This window comes from Drosophila miranda (genome assembly GCF_003369915.1).
Source record: "Drosophila miranda strain MSH22 chromosome Y unlocalized genomic scaffold, D.miranda_PacBio2.1 Contig_Y2_pilon, whole genome shotgun sequence".
Taxonomy (NCBI): Eukaryota; Metazoa; Arthropoda; class Insecta; order Diptera; family Drosophilidae; genus Drosophila; species Drosophila miranda.
Genome location: NW_022881614.1, coordinates 2,867,043 through 2,886,053, shown reverse-complemented (window position 1 = coordinate 2,886,053; position 19,011 = coordinate 2,867,043). Strand labels below are relative to the sequence as shown.

The following is a 19,011-nucleotide window of genomic DNA, read 5'->3' as shown; positions in this document are numbered from 1 at the left end:
TTGAATTATTAATTCTATACCACTGTACCACAAGGCCAGTGATAAGAGAGACAGTTATCTCTCCAACATAATCTTCATAAGGGATTCTATACCACGGAACCCGCACGAGGACCACCGCATCAAGCAGCTAAGGCTACTTGGACATACGGACAACTTAATTTACACATGTGAATTTTTGCGTGGTCCGCGCAAATCTTCAATTTTCTCCTTCCATATGTCAATCAGCAGGCTCTCAAGTGCGGCACTCCATTTCACCCTGCCGCCTGCTGTTGTTCTCTTGTTTGCTGCATTGTGTAATAATATTATATGTTATAAACAACAACGGTACCAACAATATCCGGCAGCGACTGGCAGGCATTGAAGATCCCAAAACTGGAGGGCACCACACTGCCGTCCTCAGTCCGCTGTTTGGTGATTGTATAGTCAAAGTCCGACGCAATGCGCTCCGGGCCGCCCTGTACGAACTCATTGATGATGCACTCCACCTTGGAGGGATCTAGCATGCGACAGTGGTCCTGCATCAGCACCGGAATGTCCTGGATGCGCAGGCTTGGCTTGGTGGTTTCTTGCTTCTCCTCACAGCCCATGTTAGTTTGATATGGAAAAATTGTCGCTGACTGCACCGATGGAAATTCGCTGTGGGAGGGAGCTTTCGATTCAGCAGTATCTGTAAATGTTATAGTGGTTAAGCGAACTAGTGCCGTCGCCTATATACCGCTTTTTTTGCTTCCCCAGCACTTATGTATGTCAGCGAATACGAGTATGTGAATGTGGTTGCGCGTTGGTCGTTCTATATTATGTGTGGCTGACCTTGGTTGTGGTTTTTTTTTAAATTTGACAATTCAATTGCTTTGCTTTGCCGCCTTCGATTTCCCCCCTATACCAGTACGAATGAATGCGTGGGCGCTTGTCAGCTGACCATAGAAGCTTTATAGGCTATTCACACTGACGACCATCCACCATCCACCATCCATTTCGGGGATGGTCCGTAAGGTTTTGCCGTTCCGAAAATTTCCCAGTTATAGCCTATTCACACTGACGACCATCCACCATCCACCATCCATTTCGGGGATGGTCCGTAAGGTTTTGCCATTCCGAAAATTTCCCAGTTAGTCCACAATCCATTTTGGATGTTCCTAAGCCGCACGTTTCTATGCGATAGTTAGCCGATGGTTTTCAAATGCAACTATGAATAATTGTCATTCACAATGGAAAAATGGTATTCACTGCGAAAACGTAAACAATGATTGTGACAAAATTAACAAAAAACAAACACTTCCTTTTCATCAGCGAGCGAGACCGGTCGTGTTTTTTCTTAACAGTCTGAAAAGTGACTTTTTCCAAGCAACAAAGGCTTAATTAAAAGTGATTGTAAAAATTGGATCATTGTTTATTTCATACAAATCTTCATCAATATATAAATTATTCCTCTTTTCATTTCCCAAAGGAGAGGTAAGTCTTTGGCAATCTGGTTAAACCAGCAAGTATGGCGGACGCCGGTCACTCGGTGTCTGTCAAATTGAAACCCCCTGATCAGGTGGCAAAAAGCGGCAAAATTCAAACCCAAAAAACAATAGCAAAAAACTTCAGTGCTTTGTGTTCAGGTGTGAAAGAGGACATATTCGACAGCTTGACTAACGAAAAGTACCCAGCAAAAAAGATGCGCAAGGAACAAAAAAGCGACAACACCAATACAGACATAAATAACAAAATGCTGATAGACGATGGCAGTAACAAAATGGTGGAGGCTTCTGACGGTGTGACCGTTCACAATTCTCACACAAATGCCATAAATGGTTTTACTGGAAATACTGAAATGACTAAAACACTGAATAAAAATACTAATCCGATTATAAACCCATCAAATGTAGGTATCGAAAGAGAAACAGTGTTGTATAGTGAGTGCCACATCGGTGATGCGGCTGTACTAGTATCGACTAAGAACAGTACCATCTTCGAAAACAAAAACACCAAAAATGGCTTATTCTTTTTTGAAAAAATAAGACACCTTAAAATCAAAGGAATTAAAGAGATCGTAGCTCTTGCGCCTACACTATACAAGATTTATTTTAAGGTTTTCAGCGAAGCAAATGATTTAGTTTTAAATGAGGAGTTAAAAAAAATGAATTTAGTGGTATTTATACCAGAAGACTATGTGGAATCCTATGGAGTAATTAAAGGGGTGCCCCTCGGTTTTTCTGAGAATGAAATTATGGATAATATTACTTCTAACATAAAAATTAAGTCAATTGAAAGATTAGCAAGAAGGCAGAAAATTACAACAATGAAACATTCAAGCTCATACCATTAGAAACAGTCAAAATTGGTTTTGAGGGTTCAGACATCCCAGAAAAGGTATCTCTTTTTGGGATATGTGGGATGAAAGTAAGCATATATGTTCCCAGAGTAAGGCAATGTTATAATTGTGGCAGACTTGGTCACACTTCGACCAGATGCAAATCAGCTAGGAGGTGCTATAAATGCTGAGTCGAGGAGTGCAATGGGTCGTTCACTGATCTCAAGTGTATCCTTTTCAATGGGAAAAATCACTCAGAATCATATACCAGCGATTCTAGTAATCACGTACCATTTTTTGAAAACAAAGAACTAAAAGAAACCAATTTACCATTCAACAGATGGTTGGCATGTTGTCTTTGTTTAGTCGACTCAAATGATGTGTCACATCCATCAAAAAAAGTGACCAGTACAAATGATTACAATATGGAACATAATGCAGACAGAAAAATGAACAAACAGAGAGAAACGAACCTTTTTAAAACATCTAAATAAATATGAAATTTTTACAACATAACATTCAATCTATTAAAGCCAATAAAAACGACCTAGTATTCTACTTAAACAATGAAAACTTCGACTTTGCCATTCTGGCTGAAGTTTTCTCTCACCATCTCCGTTTTAGGAAACTAGCCAACTTCAATATGTTAGAAAAACATAGAGAGGACGGTTATGGAGGAGTGGCGATTGCCTACAAAAAAGAATTAAGAGTTAAAAGACTGATATATGAGACAGAGCAAGATATAATTATAGCAAGAACCATCAACAACAAAGATAAATTTCTTATCACCTCAGTATATTTTGAACCTTTGTTGTCTCTTGCATCCTTCAAGCAAGCGATTAACAATCTCCTTGAATATTTAGATGCATTCGGAAAAGTCATAATTGCAGGAGATTTTAACGCAAGACATACCTTTTCTGGAGACAGAACTAACAGTGGAAAGGGAACTTTTCTCATGCAAGCTATGTCAAATGCTGGCTACAGTCTAGCAAATGACCACAGTCTCACATTCAGAAGACACATCGACTCAACATCAGAGTCTATACTCGATTTAACTTTCACAAAGGGTATTCATATAGAGAATTGGAAATGCGAAAAGTTTTACCTAGGAGGCAGCCACCATCACCCAATAACCTTTGAAACAGCAGGATATCAACACAAACTCAAAACTTTCCTTGCCAAAAACAGGCTACTGAAAAAGCTAAGCCAGTTTGAGGCCGACAAAGATATGGATAATTTAGCGAAGAACATCCAACAGGAAATAAAAGCAGCTACTTATGAAATCAAAAACAAATGTCCAAAACTATGGTGGGACGAGAATTTAGCCAAATTATTCAGGGAGTTTGCAGAGTCGCAGAAGAAGGCAGCTTCAGAACCCTCCTTTCAAAATTATTGTTCTGCTGTTAACCTCAAGGTTAAATGGAATAAATCTGTTAAAATTGCCAAAAGAACTAGCTATGCCAGGAAGTTAACAGAGTTAAATGTAAAATCGAACTCAAGAGAAGCCTGGAGATTCCTCAGAAATCTAAAAAACTGTCAAGAAGACACCCCAGAAATTTTCGACCCTGACAAAGCTGGGCCATACCTAGAATTCCTTAACGAACAAATAACCTCAGAAGCAAAGGATGTAGACGAAGAAATGTACTCAACCAAGAACAATGAAAATCCTTTCTTTTCCTTGGAAGAGTTAGAGGCTGTGTTAGTCAGAAACAGAAAAACGGCAGGAGGAATAGATCACATCACATACGAGATGCTGAGTGCTCTTAACACTAGTATAAAGACAGAACTTGTACATTTTTACAACCGTCGAGTGGCTATGTGCGATTTCCCAGTCGAATGGAGATCTATCAGAATTGTACCAATACCGAAAAAAAACATGGATCTGACTGACTTAAAACATTTTCGACCCATATCCCTCATTTCGGTTCTAGCCAAGACAGTAAATGGCATGGTGAAAGCCAGGCTGGAAAAGCATATACAAGAAAACAAGATTATACCCTACAGATCTTATGCATACCAAAAAAACAAGTCTGCAGTGATGTGCATTAATGATGTCATCAATGTGGTAGCGGCAAAGAAAAAGAACAAGGAACACGTTACTCTTGTGGTTGTTGACCTCAACAATGCCTACAAGTGTGTCAACCTGAAATTCTTAAAAAGACTAATGGAAAACGAGTGTTTTCCTAAAACATACATTGGCTGGATCATCATTTTTATGTCTATGAGACTACTGAAAACAGGGGAAGCTGTTCAGGTAGTTCAGGGAGAAATCTTGTCTGTCGCCCCTCCTTTTTAATGTATACACAAAAAGACTACATCAGATCGGTAGCGGTTGAAAACCTTAATAAAAAACTAAATGACTTTAACCTTCTATGTGGTGATCTCGGTTTTAGCTTCAATCCAAGCAAATCTGCAGCAATGAATGTAGGAAAAAGACAGGTCAGAGCGGTAAATATTTCTGTTAGAAATGTGCCTATACCAAATCGAAAAGATATCCGTTTCTTAGGCAGACTGATTAGCGCAAACATGTCAAATGTCAGTCATGTAAAAATGGTTAAAGAACAAACAAAAAAATGCAACAGACTTCTCCAGCTTGCGACTACTATCAAATCAGGTCTAAAACCTAAAACAAGTGCCAACATCTTCAAATCTTTTATTAGAACAAAACAAGAATATGCTATCACAAGTTTTTCAGACATGGGATCTGGAGCAAGTAAAGATATAGAAATAGCGCAAGCTAAATCACTCAGAAGGTGTGTTGGGGTGCCACCTGACACAAGCAAACACGAAATTTTTGTCCTCGCTGGTGTAATGCCACCTGTTTTCAGGGCGAAATGGCTTACAGCCAAAGAACTGCTTAAAATTAAAAGGTTCAATCCAACAATGTTTGACGAGCTAATACGCTCAAAAGCGGATACGAGTTACACACGTACTTTAAGAGAATTTATTTCCATCTTTGTAAACACTCAAGAATGTGATAGTGTTAACACATGTAACAAAATCCATGTATTAGATAAATTTTTAACTAAGGGTAAAGAAGAATACTCGAATGAAGAAATAAAAACTATATTTTATGAGATTCTGAACAAGTACAGAAAGGACGACTGGAACATTCTATCAACAGATGCCTCAGTTACAGAAAGTACATGTGGCATAGGAATAGTAGAATGGCCTAGTGGAAATATCCACAAGTACAAAATAGAAAACAGATTATCCTCAGTAGGTGCCGAACTCGTAGGCCTTAAAAAGGCCTGCGAACTATGTCTTAAATATAATTACAAAAAGGCTTTGATTTTAAGTGATGGATTAGGAGCTATTAATTTAATTAAAAATAAGAATACAGACTCGTACCTAGTGAATGATATTCACAACATAATTAACCAATCAGACATTCAGAAACTTGACATTCTATGGGTCCCTGGTCACAAGGGTGTGGCCGTCAACGAAAAGACTGACATAGCAGCAAAGGCTGCTACAAGTGAGGGGTTTACAATAAATATAAAATACAGCTACAAGGAGGCTCAAAGAGAAATTAGGAACTTTTTAGTATACAAATGGAATGAGGACTACAGGACGAAGTGTAGGACGAAGGGATCCAGCCTCATAGACATATTTCCAGACATACCCAGTAAACCCTGGCATTTTTCTCTTAAATGGAATGCTAAAAGCATCAAGACCATTAACAGCCTTATGACGGGACACACATACGACAAAGTCTTCCTACACAGAATCAAAGCAATTGACCCAAATATCTGCGAAACGTGCAATGTAACTGAATATGCCGAACACCTGATCTTCGATTGCCAAAGATTTGCCGGGCTCAGAAGGAAATTCAAAATCTTTAAATATTATAACAATTTACATCAATTATTAATAAAACGAGAGGGAACGTTGTGAGTTGCTGCGGACACCGCAACTCTACGGTTATACCCGATACAAAGTCAGTATAACTCTCCTCCGGCAGACGCCGCTAATATTAAACGACACGACAAAGAGTGCGTGCGAGAGAGACAGAAAATCAGTCTGAGCGTCACGTCGGGCGCTGCGTAGCCACTGCAAATTGATTTGTTCCTATTGGCTATAAAAATGATCTGATCTGATCCAGATTCAGCAATCTGATAGATATGGTCATTATCTATGATTCTGCGTTTTTAGTTTTCTCGAATGTGCAATACTGTGGATGCAACAGATTTTCGTCCTTTGTGTGGGCGGAAGGGGTGGGGCGAAATTCTGAGATATACGTTTTATAGTGAGATCTAACAGATCTGACGGATGGTGGATGGTGGCAGTGTGAATCGGAGTTTCACATCTGTCAAAAAATCCCACCATTCCCCGGGATGGGCTCAGTGTGCAGAGCCTATTAGTCCACCATCCATTTTGGATGTTCCTAAACCGCACGTTTCTATGCGATAGTTAGCCGATGGTTTTCAAATGCAACTCTGAATAATTGTCATTCACAATGGAAAAATGGTATTCACTGCGAAAACGTAAACAATGATTGTGACAAAATTAACAAAAAAAAAAAACAAGAACAGAACAGCTCGGAAGGACAGCAGACCAAATTTTTGAAAAACTTATTAATAAAATGGATTTAGTGCCAGAAAACTCCTCCAGTGGTACGTTGAATAGATATATTTGTTTTTTATTGTTTATAATATATAATATTATTACACAATGCAGCAAACAAGAGAACAACAGCAGGCGGCAGGGTGAAATGGAGTGCCGCGCTTGAGAGCCTGCTGATTGACATATGGAAGGAGAAAATTGAAGATTTGCGCGGACCACGCAAAAATTCACATGTGTAAATTAAGTTGTCCGTATGTCCAAGTAGCCTTAGCTGCTTGATGCGGTGGTCCTCGTGCGGGTTCCGTGGTATAGAATCCTTTATGAAGATTATGTTGGAGAGATAACTGTCTCTCTTATCACTGGCCTTGTGGTACAGTGGTATAGAATTAATAATTCAAAGAGTGAACGGCTGGGTGCCGGAGCAAGGTTTATTAACAAGCGTTAGCTTTCGTTATAAGAACAGAACTAAAACTAGGAGCCACCAGCAAGCTGGGGCATAAGCTGAATCAAAAGTATTTAATTGCCAAAGAATGCAAAGCTACAAAATATATGTACTTAGAGCTACAAAGCTACTGTCGGTAAGCCGACTTGTCATAAGCGATAATGCTGATCTTGCGGCATGTGCAAGATATCAGATTACCGCCGGTTGACCGTAACATTCAGGGCGCTGAACTGAAGTTCGCTGATTTGGCATCTTGAGTGCAAACAACATGGAGCAGAGCACATTGGACAACGACAGTAAGTTTTATTAATTTATTGCTAAAAAAATATATTTCATTTAAGGTGTTCATTGCAGATCCTGATGAGTACTTTTCGGATATTATTGAGATGGACCTGGACGGATCTTGTAGCTCCAGCACCTTGTCTGGGCGTCCGCCAAAGAAAAAGAAAAAGACCGACATTTCGTGGCTGGCAGAGATCGCACAGGAGCGTCTCGAACAACAAAAGGACCACCACAGAAAGAAGGAGGAGCACGCCGTTAGGCAGGAGAAGATGGTGCAGGACTTGATCAGCACCCAAACAAAATTCCAGATCGACTTATTAGAAGTTTTAAAAAAAATAAGTTTTTAATTTTCATTACGGTCTACACAATATTTTGCGATTGCAGATCGTATCTGTTCTGCTGACTGATAAAAGTCAGCAGAACTGTTGCTGGTATGGGGCTGTTCGCGCTGCTCATTTGTTGCAAGCTCCCAATTTTCATTAATCGCGCTGTTGTGCATATTTAATATATTGTGTAAAATACAACAGCTCATTATTATGGCGCTATTATTTTTTTGGTGGCTATCAAGACCTTTTCCGAATATTCGAAATCTGGCTTTTAAATGCCCAAATGCATTTTCCACCACTCGCCTAGCTTTGGAAAGGTTGTAGTTAAACGTGCGCTATTCCAAAGAGGCGACTGTGGAAAACGGGTAAGGTTTCATCAGCTTTTTATAAAACCTAAATGCCGAGTCCCCGATAAGCATTACAGGGACGTTTACTCCGCTTATTCCTTGGCTTTCTCTTGGAGTAATGCCGATGCTTCGATATGTTTTGCAAGGCTTGACTTCTGGTATATCATCGAGTCATTGCACCTTCCTGCAGAGCCGATATTTACATATGTAAATCTGTATCTAAAAAGAATCGGATTTAAATAATTTAGGACATTAAACCAACTTGCTAAATACATATTTTTGTGCAAGATATTTGCATACCTATAAGTGCTCTGCAAAACTCGTGCAGGATATTACACACACTGTTTGGAGCTACACCGAAAAGCCTGCCAACTGTTCGGTACTCAGAGGACGAGCCCAAAGTGTATAGCGCAATGGCGATGCGCTTTTCCAAAGGAATTGCAGCTCGGCAGTTGGTGTCCTTCTTTCGCAGCACTTCAAGCCGATTCACTAAAATATCAAAGCAGGGCCTCTCCATTCGGAAACTCTCTTTGAAAAACGCCTCGTTGTTTTCTGGTACATCTTTCTCCCAAAATGTCCCGAACCGCTTCTAAAACCATAAAATATGTCCTTGTACTTTAAACTATGGTTGAAGTTAGTAGAAGTACTCACAAACGACCATAATCTTCCTGGCTTTTGTGTTTTTATGGCAGTCATCTGGGTCATCTCATCCTCGTCAATGTTGAAGTCATCATCGTCATCATCATTATTCATTGACAGCAACATTATTAGTTGGTGCAAGAAAATATTTTGCTGTTGAACCACAGCCGAAATAATTGCTATATCTTCATCATCCATTATAAGAACCAAGAATTAATAAATCTTCCGCGCAAATTTAATGAACTTGTTATTGGCATCAGCTGTTTTTGACGGATGGTGGATGGTGGCAGTGTGAATCGGAGTTTCACATCTGTCAAAAAATCCCACCATTCCCCCGGGATGGGCTCAGTGTGCAGAGCCTATTAGTCCACCATCTATTTTGGATGTTCCTAAGCCGCACGTTTCTATGCGATAGTTAGCCGATGGTTTTCAAATGCAACTCTGAATAATTGTCATTCACAATGGAAAAATGGTATGCACTGCGAAAACGTAAACAATGATTGTGACAAAATTAACAAAAAACAAAAACAAGAACAGAACAGCTCGGGGATAGAGGTTGTTCAACACTGGTATGGCGCGTACCTAAAATTGTTTGCGGAAGGAAAAAATTAACATATTTCAAGACGTTCGCTGATAGTTTTAATCAAAAAGACATTTTCCGAAGCTTCTGGGGGTGCCTCACACGCCTACGAAGACGGCGCGAAGAAATTCCCAAAGCTTCATCAATTAAGTCTAAAACCTGGAATTTACAGCATGGCGTTCCGGAATAACTCTTAAAACGGCTCTTGGAACTCCGTCTGGACCCTGGGAAGCATGGCAAGCATAGGAAAGACAAGGATGGCCACGGAGAAGGCGACGGGAGTTAAAATTCGCATGGAAACGCTGAAAAAAAGGGAAGGAGAAGCTAAATCCGCCATGCGGGTAGGAGTAAAGATGGCGGCAAAAACGGCTCCGCAGCTTTTGGCTTCTAAACTGCTGTGCAAGAAACCAAACTTGTCGACGAACGTGTCGACAAACATGTCCACGAACACGACAACAAGCATGACATCAAACATTTCTACGACGAAAGAGAGAGAGAAGACTGACGCGGTTTGTGTGGCTTCCGTGAGTACGAAAAACGGAAGTAACCGTACGGAAGTAAATCATCGTTAACAAGTATTATGAGGGGCATAAAGGCCCATACATTGTTTGTATCGACAAAATGAGTGCGAATAATGCCAGAATTGCTATAAACCAGTTTGATCTATCCGATCTACTGCTGAAACAGGGCATTAGCGATATCGAGGAGGTTGCTAGAATGGGCTATGGCAGGTGCAAGATTGTGTGCGGGTCGGCGGAGTGTGCAAACGGGCTAGTGGAAAACAGTGTTTTCGATGCTCAAGGGTACTCAACCCGAATCTTTAGGCACTTCGTCCAAAAAGCAGGGTTAATTTTTGGGATCCCCGGGCACTACTCGGAGGAACAGCTAGCGGAGCTTGTAACCTCGGATATCCCAATTGAGGAGATAGTTCGGATTACGCGAAGGGATAGAGCATCGGGGGAACGTGTACCTACTGGCAGGGTGAAACTCTGGTTCAGAGGAGAGCAGTTACCAACCAAAATCAATTTTCTATATTTTAAAGTAGAAGTGAAACCTTTTGTTCAGCTTATTCAATGTTTTAGGTGTTTTAGGTTTGGCCATCTGGCGCAACATTGCAAGAGTGGAGCGAAATGTTTCAAATGCGGACAAGATCACAGCAAAGATATTATCTGCTCAGGGCTGGTCTGTGCTAACTGCAAGGGGGAAAATGCTGCCACCCACCCGCAGTGTGAGGCCAGGAAAAAAGCGTACGCCATTCAAAAGTGCATGACACTGGAAAACCTAACTAGAGCTGAGGTCAAGGCTAGATATCCGATCCTTTTTGATAGAACTTCCCCCAACCTAAGGGATCAAGGGGAATTTCCTAGACCCAGTTGGCAATCTAACCGCTCCCCTGAATTCTTAAATAACAGCTTAGAGTCCGCCAGGGAAATTCATTCTGTCACCTCTTTCGCGGAAGTGACCAAATCCAATAGGGTTGCCGCCCGGAACGCAGAGGCGGCCAAGGCAGCAGCCAACATGGCAGAGTGGAAGAACTCAATAAACTCAGACTACGTCCAAATGAGCGAGAAATTTGTGAGATCTTCATCCGTGGCATCTTCTCTGGCCCAGGATAAGCTAAACGCACTAGGAGCCAAACTCACAGCGTTCCTGATTGATCCAAACAACATCATTAAAGGGGATTCTTTAGCGAATAAATTTATTAAGGAAATTAGAGAATTTGTCAATGCTTCCAACGCAGAACTAGATAGGCGTCAGATTGCCCAAGGGATGGCAGTTGGTTCTCAAAACATCCAACAATGAAGATTCTTCAGCTAAATATTCAAAGTCTGACACACAACAACAACAAACAGCTCCTCTCAATGTTCCTAGACAAGAACACAATAGATATTGCCATCCTCTCAGAGATTTGGGTGTTGAACAACGCGGACTGCAGCATTTTAGACTATAAATTTTTTCTGCAGGCCCAGAGAGGACGGCTACGGCGGGGTTGGCATCTACGTCAGGAAAAACATTCAATTCAGCATTTTAAAAATAGAGAACGACTTGGAAATTTTAGGAATAAAAACATTAAACCTCAAGAGCAATTTCAATATTTTTAGCATATATGCACCGCCATCAACAACAGTTTCACAGTTTAAATCGGGCACAAAAAAGTTTTTCGAATTCGCGGCTTCGCTTGACATACCCTCAATAGTGGGCGGGGACTTCAACGCTAGGTCTTCTATCTGGGGAAGTCCGATCTGTGATCGCAAGGGTCGCAGCATTGAGAATTCCACCCGGGAGGCCGGATTTATCTGCCTAAACGACGGTTCGCCAACCTTCTCCAGGAGCCCATCTCAATTCTCCGTTCTTGACCTTTCCTTTTCGAACTACAGAAATGGAACTATTAACTGGCAAGTCCTCAAAACAAAAATTACGAACAGCAACCACTTCCCAATTGTATTATCAGTGCAAGGCCTAAATGCCCCCCTCCAAGGCAAGAAGATCCTTCACAACAGAATGGCCCGGATTCTGGGTGCAAGTGATTTCTCAAATCTGGAGGAGCTCAATGAAAAAGTGAAATCCCTGACCTTAAAAAACACGGTCACATTCCCAAGCAAGAACAAGTACGTTGCTAAGAAATGGTGGAACGAGGAAACGGAAAAACTTTTTCGCGTGAGAAACGCTTGCAGGCAAAAATTCTACCTCACCAAAAAATTGGCTGATGCCAGAGCAACCTTAGAAGCTGACAAAAATCTACAAAATCACGTAAAAAATCTTAGAAAGCGCAACTTTTCCAAGTTTATAGAAGAGGTCTCCTCATCGCCCTCTATGTAGAGCAGGGTGAAGAACATAAAAAAATACGGTCAAATCAAAAATGTAGGGAACAAATGGACGAACGAAGATGACAAAAACTTTCTCAATATGGTTAAAGTAACCCCATCCACGTCAAACAGTAGGCCCCCTAAGAAAATTCCTGCCCCTTTGTTAGGACCAGACGACCCGGAACCCCTGGAACTGGAAGAATTCCTGGCCTTCCTAAAAACCAGGAACCCCAATTCGGCTAGAGGCCCTGATGGCATCTCGTTCAGGATGCTTCAAAAGCTACCAAGTGGGAAAAAACAAGACATTTTTGAAATTATAAATAAAGTATGGCTGAGTGGCGTCATCCCTGAAGTCTGGCGCAGGATAAAAGTGGTACCCATCCCCAAGAAGAATGCAGACCCTACTTCCTTCCAAAACCATAGGCCGATTTGTTTGATTAACACGCTGTTTAAATCCATAGAGGGGTTGATAAGGTTGAAGTTGGACGAGCACATAGCAAACTGTGACCTGCTGCCGGTCAGGTCCTATGCCTTCAGGAGAAACAGGTCCACGGCTCTTTGCATCAACGACCTTATCAACAAAGTTCTGGCGCTGAAGGCGAGGGGTTGTCAGGTTGTCGCAGCTTGCCTAGATTTACAAAGAGCGTTCGACTGCGTAAGAGTGGACACACTCGAGCACAGGATGAGGGATATGCGGTTCAATACAAGCCTCACGGCTTGGATCTCCAGCTTCCTTAACAGACGAATTCTCATAAAGGGCAAAAGCGAGGTAGAGGTGAACAGAGGTGTTAGCCAGGGTAGCTGTCTCAGCCCAACCCTTTTTAACCTTTACACAGCCGAACTACATGATATTAACAGTCATAACTGCTTACTGTTTCAGTATGCTGATGACTTTTTCATAGTTTGTTTTCATAGAGGCGTATCCATTGCGAAAGGTGTGCTGGAAGACAGTATAGATAAGTTCGAAGAAAAATGCAATAGGCTAAACCTGTCATTCAATCCGGTGAAGTCTAAAGTGATTTACTTCAACAATCGTAGAGCTGCGCTAAATATCTCGCATCAAGGAGTTGAGATCAGACAAGTAGAGCAGATCAAATACCTAGGCAGGACTATCTCAGCAAACAACTCAGCCTCTGGTCACATTGATCTGGCCATCTCGGAATCGAACAGAAACTGTGCATTTCTCAGATTACTCAGTGGGTGTCACTATGGTATCAGCCCCAAAAGAGGGCTTATATTTTACAAGGCATTTGTCAGAAGTAGGCTAGAGTACGCGTGCTCATCATTCTGCAACCTGTCCAAATCTGCCTTGGCCAAAATCAAATCCCACTGCAACCATCACCTCAGAAAGTCGCTGGGTCTGATAATCTGCACTCCCGTTCCTATCATATATCACATGGCAGGAGAACTTCCCCCGGACTACAGGATGAGATTCCTGGCGGCGAAAGAGTTGGTTAAGGTGTTTGCATTTAATCTCCCAGCAAGTGAAACAGTGTCAGCAAATAGGGATTTCAACACGGGCTACGCTAAGGCATATCGGGAGTTTGGCAGCATAATAGATAAAGTTGAGGTTTTCGAGAACACAGCTTCATTTTGCACTAAAATTAGCTCCGACTTAGAATTTTTCAAGGGTTCTGCACCCAACAAGCACGCTATAGACCAGGCAGGTATCATGCTGCTCCACGGGGAAAAGAAGGATCAGCTGACAAAAGGTGGTTTTGAAATCTATTACACGGATGGGTCAGTCGCAGATGGGCATTCCAGCGCCGCTTTCCTGCACGATAGGACAGGTTTTTGAGATAGCTATTACACGCACAAAACCCTTTCCTCGTTGTCCGCCGAGCTCCTTGCTATCGAGAAGGCATTAGACCATGCTATTTTGTCAAATTTTCCTCGTGTCGCGCTCCTGACAGACAGCAGAAACAGGGCCCTCATTCTGGCGAAGAACATTCAGGATAACTCTATCGCCTACAAAATCAGAGAAAAGATCCAACAAAATCCACATCTAAGAACTGTAGAGGTTCACTACATTCCCGGACACGCTAACATCCCTCAGAACACTTCAGTTGACGCAGCAGCCAAAGAAGCCCACAGACGAGGAAAATACACAGTGGTTAAATGGAACCTTAAAGACGCTATGTGCGAAATACACAGAATCTTAAAAGCAGAATGGGAGAGAGAATACGCCGAGTTTGCTAGTATCAAGCACAACGATTACTGCTCGCTTTTCCCCTCAACATCATCCAAACCGTGGTTCCTAAATAAAACTAAGCTTAAAGCCATTGACGCTAAAAGAATCAACAGACTGCTTAGTGGTAACGCATTCGATAGGCACACTCTCGCCAAAATGCATGTAGTTCCTAGTAACATATGTGATACATGCGATAGTATCGATAACGCCTAGCATTTAATTTTCAATTGTACAAAGTACAACACAACAAGGCAAAACTTCCCATCTCTAAGAAAATATAATGATATTTACAAATTCTTTGAAAAAGAAAACATCAGCGCGTACCAAACACTAATTGACTTTATCGACGAAATTGATGTAAAGCTATAAACAGTACTCCAACATCTTCTATTCTTTGACTTGGCAATTTCCACCTTCAAAAGGCGGGCGGCCAACTAATCCCACGCTACTCACGGGTAGCTTGGTAACTTAAATCCTAAAAAAAAAAAAAAAAAAAAAAAAAAAAAAACAAACAAAAACAAAAACAAGAACAGAACAGCTTGGAAGGACAGCAGACCAAATTTTTGAAAAACTTATTAATAAAATGGATTTAGTGCCAGAAAACTCCTCCATTGGTACGTTGAATAGATATATTTGTTTTTTATTGTTTATAATATATAATATTATTACACAATGCAGCAAACAAGAGAACAACAGCAGGCGGCAGGGTGAAATGGAGTGCCGCGCTTGAGAGCCTGCTGATTGACATATGGAAGGAGAAAATTGAAGATTTGCGCGGACCACGCAAAAATTCACATGTGTAAATTAAGTTGTCCGTATGTCCAAGTAGCCTTAGCTGCTTGATGCGGTGGTCCTCGTGCGGGTTCCGTGGTATAGAATCCTTTATGAAGATTATGTTGGAGAGATAACTGTCTCTCTTATCACTGGCCTTGTGGTACAGTGGTATAGAATTAATAATTCAAAGTGTTTACGGCTGGTTGCCGGAGCAAGGTTTATTAACAAGCGTTAGCTTTCGTTATAAGAACAGAACTAAAACTAGGAGCCACCAGCAAGCTGGGGCATAAGCTGAATCAAAAGTATTTAATTGTCAAAGAATGCAAAGCTACAAAATATATGTACTTAGAGCTACAAAGCTACAGTCGGTAAGCCGACTTGGCATAAGCGATAATGCTGATCTTGCGGCATGTGCAAGATATCAGATTACCGCCGGTTGACCGTCACATTCAGGGCGCTGAACTGAAGTTCGCTGATTTGGCATCTTGAGTGCAAACAACATGGAGCAGAGCACATTGGACAACGACAGTAAGTTTTATTAATTTATTGCTAAAAAAATATATTTCATTTAAGGTGTTCATTGCAGATCCTGATGAGTACTTTTCGGATATTATTGAGATGGACCTGGACGGATCTTGTAGCTCCAGCACCTTGTCTGGGCGTCCGCCAAAGAAAAAGAAAAAGACCGACATTTCGTGGCTGGCAGAGATCGCCCAGGAGCGTCTCGAACAACAAAAGGACCACCACAGAAAGAAGGAGGAGCACGACGTTAGGCAGGAGAAGATGGTGCAGGACTTGATCAGCACCCAAACAAAATTCCAGAACGACTTATTAGAAGTTTAAATAAAAAAAAAAAATAAAAAAGTTTTTAATTTTTATTACGGTCTACACAATATTTTGCGATTGCAGATCGTATCTGTTCTGCTGACTGATTAAAGCCAGCAGAACTGTTGCTGGTATCGGGCTGTTCGCGCTGCTCATTTGTTGCAAGCTCCCAATTTTCATTAATCGCGCTGTTGTGCATATTTAATATATTGTGTAAAATACAACAGCTCATTATTATGGCGCTATTATTTTTGTGGTGGCTATCAAGACCTTTTCCGAATATTCGAAATCTGTCTTTTAAATGCCCAAATGCATTTTCCACCACTCGCCTAGCTTTGGAAAGGTTGTAGTTAAACGTGCGCTATTCCAAAGAGGCGACTGTGTAAAACGGGGAAGGTTTCATCAGCTTTTTAGAAAACCTAAATGCCGAGTCACCGATAAGCATTACAGGGACGTTTACTCCGCTTATTTCCTTGGCTTTCTCTTCGAGTAATGCCGATGCTTCGATATGTTTTGCAAGGCTTGACTTCTGGTATATCATCGAGTCATTGCACCTTCCTGCAGAGCCGATATTTACATATGTAAATCTGTATCTAAAAAGAATCGGATTTAAATAATTTAGGACATTAAACCAACTTGCTAATTACATCTTTTTGTGCAAGATATTTGCATACCTATAAGTGCTCTGCAAAACTCGTGCAGGATATTACACACACTGTTTGGAGCTACACCGAAAAGCCTGCCAACTGTTCGGTACTCAGAGGACGAGCCCAAAGTGAATAGCGCAATGGCGATGCGCTTTTCCAAAGGAATTGCAGCTCGGCAGTTGGTGTCCTTCTTTCGCAGCACTTCAAGCCGATTCACTAAAATATCAAAGCAGGGCCTCTCCATTCGGAAACTCTCTTTGAAAAACGCCTCGTTGTTTTCTGGTACATCTTTCTCCCAAAATGTCCCGAACCGCTTCTAAAACCATAAAATATGTCCTTGTACTTTAAACTATGGTTGAAGTTAGTAGAAGTACTCACAAACGACCATAATCTTCCTGGCTTTTGTGTTTTTATGGCAGTCATCTGGGTCATCTCATCCTCGTCAATGTTAAAGTCATCATCGTCATCATCATTATTCATTGACAGCAACATTATTAGTTGGTGCAAGAAAATATTTTGCTGTTGAACCACAGCCGAAATAATTGCTATATCTTCATCATCCATTATAAGAACCAAGAATTAATAAATCCATAATAATGCGCTGTTGTATTTTACACAATATATTAAATATTCACAACATCGCGCTTAATGAAAATTGGGAGCTTGCAACAAATGAGCAGCGCGAACAGCCCGATACCAGCAACAGTTCTGCTGTCTTTAATCAGTCAGCAGAACAGATACGATCTGCAATCGCAAAATATTGTGTAGACCGTAATAAAAATTAAAAACTTATTTATTTTTTTTTTTTATTTAAACTTCTAATAAGTCGTTCTGGAATTTTGTTTGGGTGCTGATCAAGTCCTGCACCATCTTCTCCTGCCTAACGTCGTGCTCCTCCTTCTTTCTGTGGTGGTCCTTTTGTTGTTCGAGACGCTCCTGGGCGATCTCTGCCAGCCACGAAATGTCGGTCTTTTTCTTTTTCTTTGGCGGACGCCCAGACAAGGTGCTGGAGCTACAAGATCCGTCCAGGTCCATCTCAATAATATCCGAAAAGTACTCATCAGGATCTGCAATGATCACCTTAAATGAAATATATTGTTTTTAGCAATAAATTAATAAAACTTACTGTCGTTGTCCAATGTGCTCTGCTCCATGTTGTTTGCACTCAAGATGCCAAATCAGCGAACTTCAGTTCAGCGCCCTGAATGTGACGGTCAACCGGCGGTAATCTGATATCTTGCACATGCCGCAAGATCAGCATTATCGCTTATGCCAAGTCGGCTTACCGACTGTAGCTTTGTAGCTCTAAGTACATATATTTTGTAGCTTTGCATTCTTTGGCAATTAAATACTTTTGATTCAGCTTATGCCCCAGCTTGCTGGTGGCTCCTAGTTTTAGTTCTGTTCTTATAACGAAAGCTAACGCTTGTTAATAAACCTTGCTCCGGCAACCAGCCGTAAACACTTTGAATTATTAATTCTATACCACTGTACCACAAGGCCAGTGATAAGAGAGACAGTTATTGTAGCATATCACATACAACGATTGTTGTGTGTGGCGGTGCCACTCGCGCTGGTCGGGGGTGTATCGGGCAGGACTGGTGCACGCGCTGGCTCCGGCTGTATGATCGGTAGTATGGGGGGGGTTCCTATACTGGTCCTTTCCTATACGTGCTCGCGTCGATACCTTATCTTATTATTATTTTTTTTCGCGTGTGATACCCTGCGTATGACCGTATGACTAGTGTTAGGGGGTTGGGGAAGGAGGATGAGGAGGCTGGGGGAATTAGAAGGGACAAAGGAATTAAGGGGACAGGGAAGTGGGCTTCCGCGTTGCATATCCGAACCGACGGGTAGCTGTGCTGGTGTTGGATGCAACAGCCATGGCCCTCCCAACCTTGATCATCCTAATTCCGAAGAAAATATGGCTTATGGATGATCCCTTTTCTCGCCGGGGGTCATACCTCACTCTCCCTCATCGATCCCTGCATGGCTCCTAAACAAAAATCTTCTAACAATTCATTTCCAAATCTTTAACAATATTTATGTTTATCGATAGTGCCTAAAGCTAAATACATGGGTAGAAGGAAAATGATAGATAGTTATGGGGTGAGTATAAGCTAGGGCAATAAGAGAATTAAAACTATAGGAATAATAATTTTAAATAATAGGAATAAAATATATGATCTCAAAAACAGGTGGTAGGGTACTGGGAATAATTTAACGAATAATAACAATAATAATGAATATTTAAGTAGGAACTTTTGTAATTTAAGATTTCTTCATTTT

The 19,011-nt window shown here is 41.2% G+C and overlaps 3 protein-coding genes across 6 annotated transcripts in view; 1 reads left to right on the top strand and 2 right to left on the bottom strand.

Annotated features, from left to right (window-relative positions):
- Positions 1-1,356: 1,356 nt before the first annotated feature.
- Positions 1,357-8,125, top strand: LOC117192655. Of its 3 annotated transcripts, none has more exons than XR_004474407.1 (4): positions 1,357-1,371; positions 6,710-6,912; positions 6,977-7,600; positions 7,659-7,785. XR_004474407.1 is itself a non-coding variant. In XM_033397381.1 (3 exons), the coding sequence occupies exons 2-3, from the start codon at positions 7,573-7,575 to the stop codon at positions 7,931-7,933; spliced, it is 303 nt and encodes a 100-aa protein (XP_033253272.1). In that variant the 5' UTR covers positions 6,804-6,912; positions 6,977-7,572; the 3' UTR covers positions 7,934-8,125. The 3 variants fall into 3 exon arrangements, 1 of the variants encoding a protein (XP_033253272.1); XR_004474406.1 differs by lacking the exon at positions 1,357-1,371 and adding an exon at positions 1,438-1,452; XM_033397381.1 differs by lacking the exon at positions 1,357-1,371 and having other exon boundaries at positions 6,804-6,912; positions 7,659-8,125.
- Positions 7,705-9,250, bottom strand: LOC117192651. Its single transcript, XM_033397375.1, has 3 exons — positions 8,911-9,250; positions 8,560-8,848; positions 7,705-8,478 (listed from the first exon to the last, which is right to left on the bottom strand). Exons 1-3 carry the CDS (start codon positions 9,094-9,096, stop codon positions 8,459-8,461), a joined length of 495 nt encoding a protein of 164 aa, XP_033253266.1. The 5' UTR covers positions 9,097-9,250; the 3' UTR covers positions 7,705-8,458.
- A 7,014-nt stretch (positions 9,251-16,264) lies between these two features.
- LOC117192650 overlaps positions 16,265-19,011 on the bottom strand; it is a 28,809-nt gene continuing 26,062 nt past the window's right edge. For both annotated transcript variants that reach the window (XM_033397374.1, XM_033397373.1), the window contains exons 2-4: positions 17,101-17,295; positions 16,750-17,038; positions 16,265-16,668 (exon numbers count right to left, since the gene is read on the bottom strand). In XM_033397374.1, the coding sequence (XP_033253265.1) occupies positions 16,649-16,668; positions 16,750-17,038; positions 17,101-17,286 (495 nt within the window). In that variant the 5' untranslated portion in view covers positions 17,287-17,295 and the 3' untranslated portion in view covers positions 16,265-16,648. The remainder of the gene's footprint in view (positions 16,669-16,749; positions 17,039-17,100; positions 17,296-19,011) is intronic.

Bases quoted from the DNA above. Each gene is read 5' to 3' on its own strand.
- LOC117192655 (XM_033397381.1), top strand. From the start codon at position 7,573: ATGGAGCAGAGCACATTGGACAACGACA. The intron at 7,601-7,658 runs GTAAGTTTTATT...TGTTCATTGCAG, and splicing joins GAGCACATTGGACAACGACA to ATCCTGATGAGTACTTTTCG.
- LOC117192651 (XM_033397375.1), bottom strand. From the start codon at position 9,096: ATGGATGATGAAGATATAGCAATTATTTCGGCTGTGGTTCAACAGCAA. The intron at 8,849-8,910 runs GTGAGTACTTCT...TTATGGTTTTAG, and splicing joins CAGGAAGATTATGGTCGTTT to AAGCGGTTCGGGACATTTTG. The intron at 8,479-8,559 runs GTATGCAAATAT...GATTCTTTTTAG, and splicing joins GTTTTGCAGAGCACTTATAG to ATACAGATTTACATATGTAA.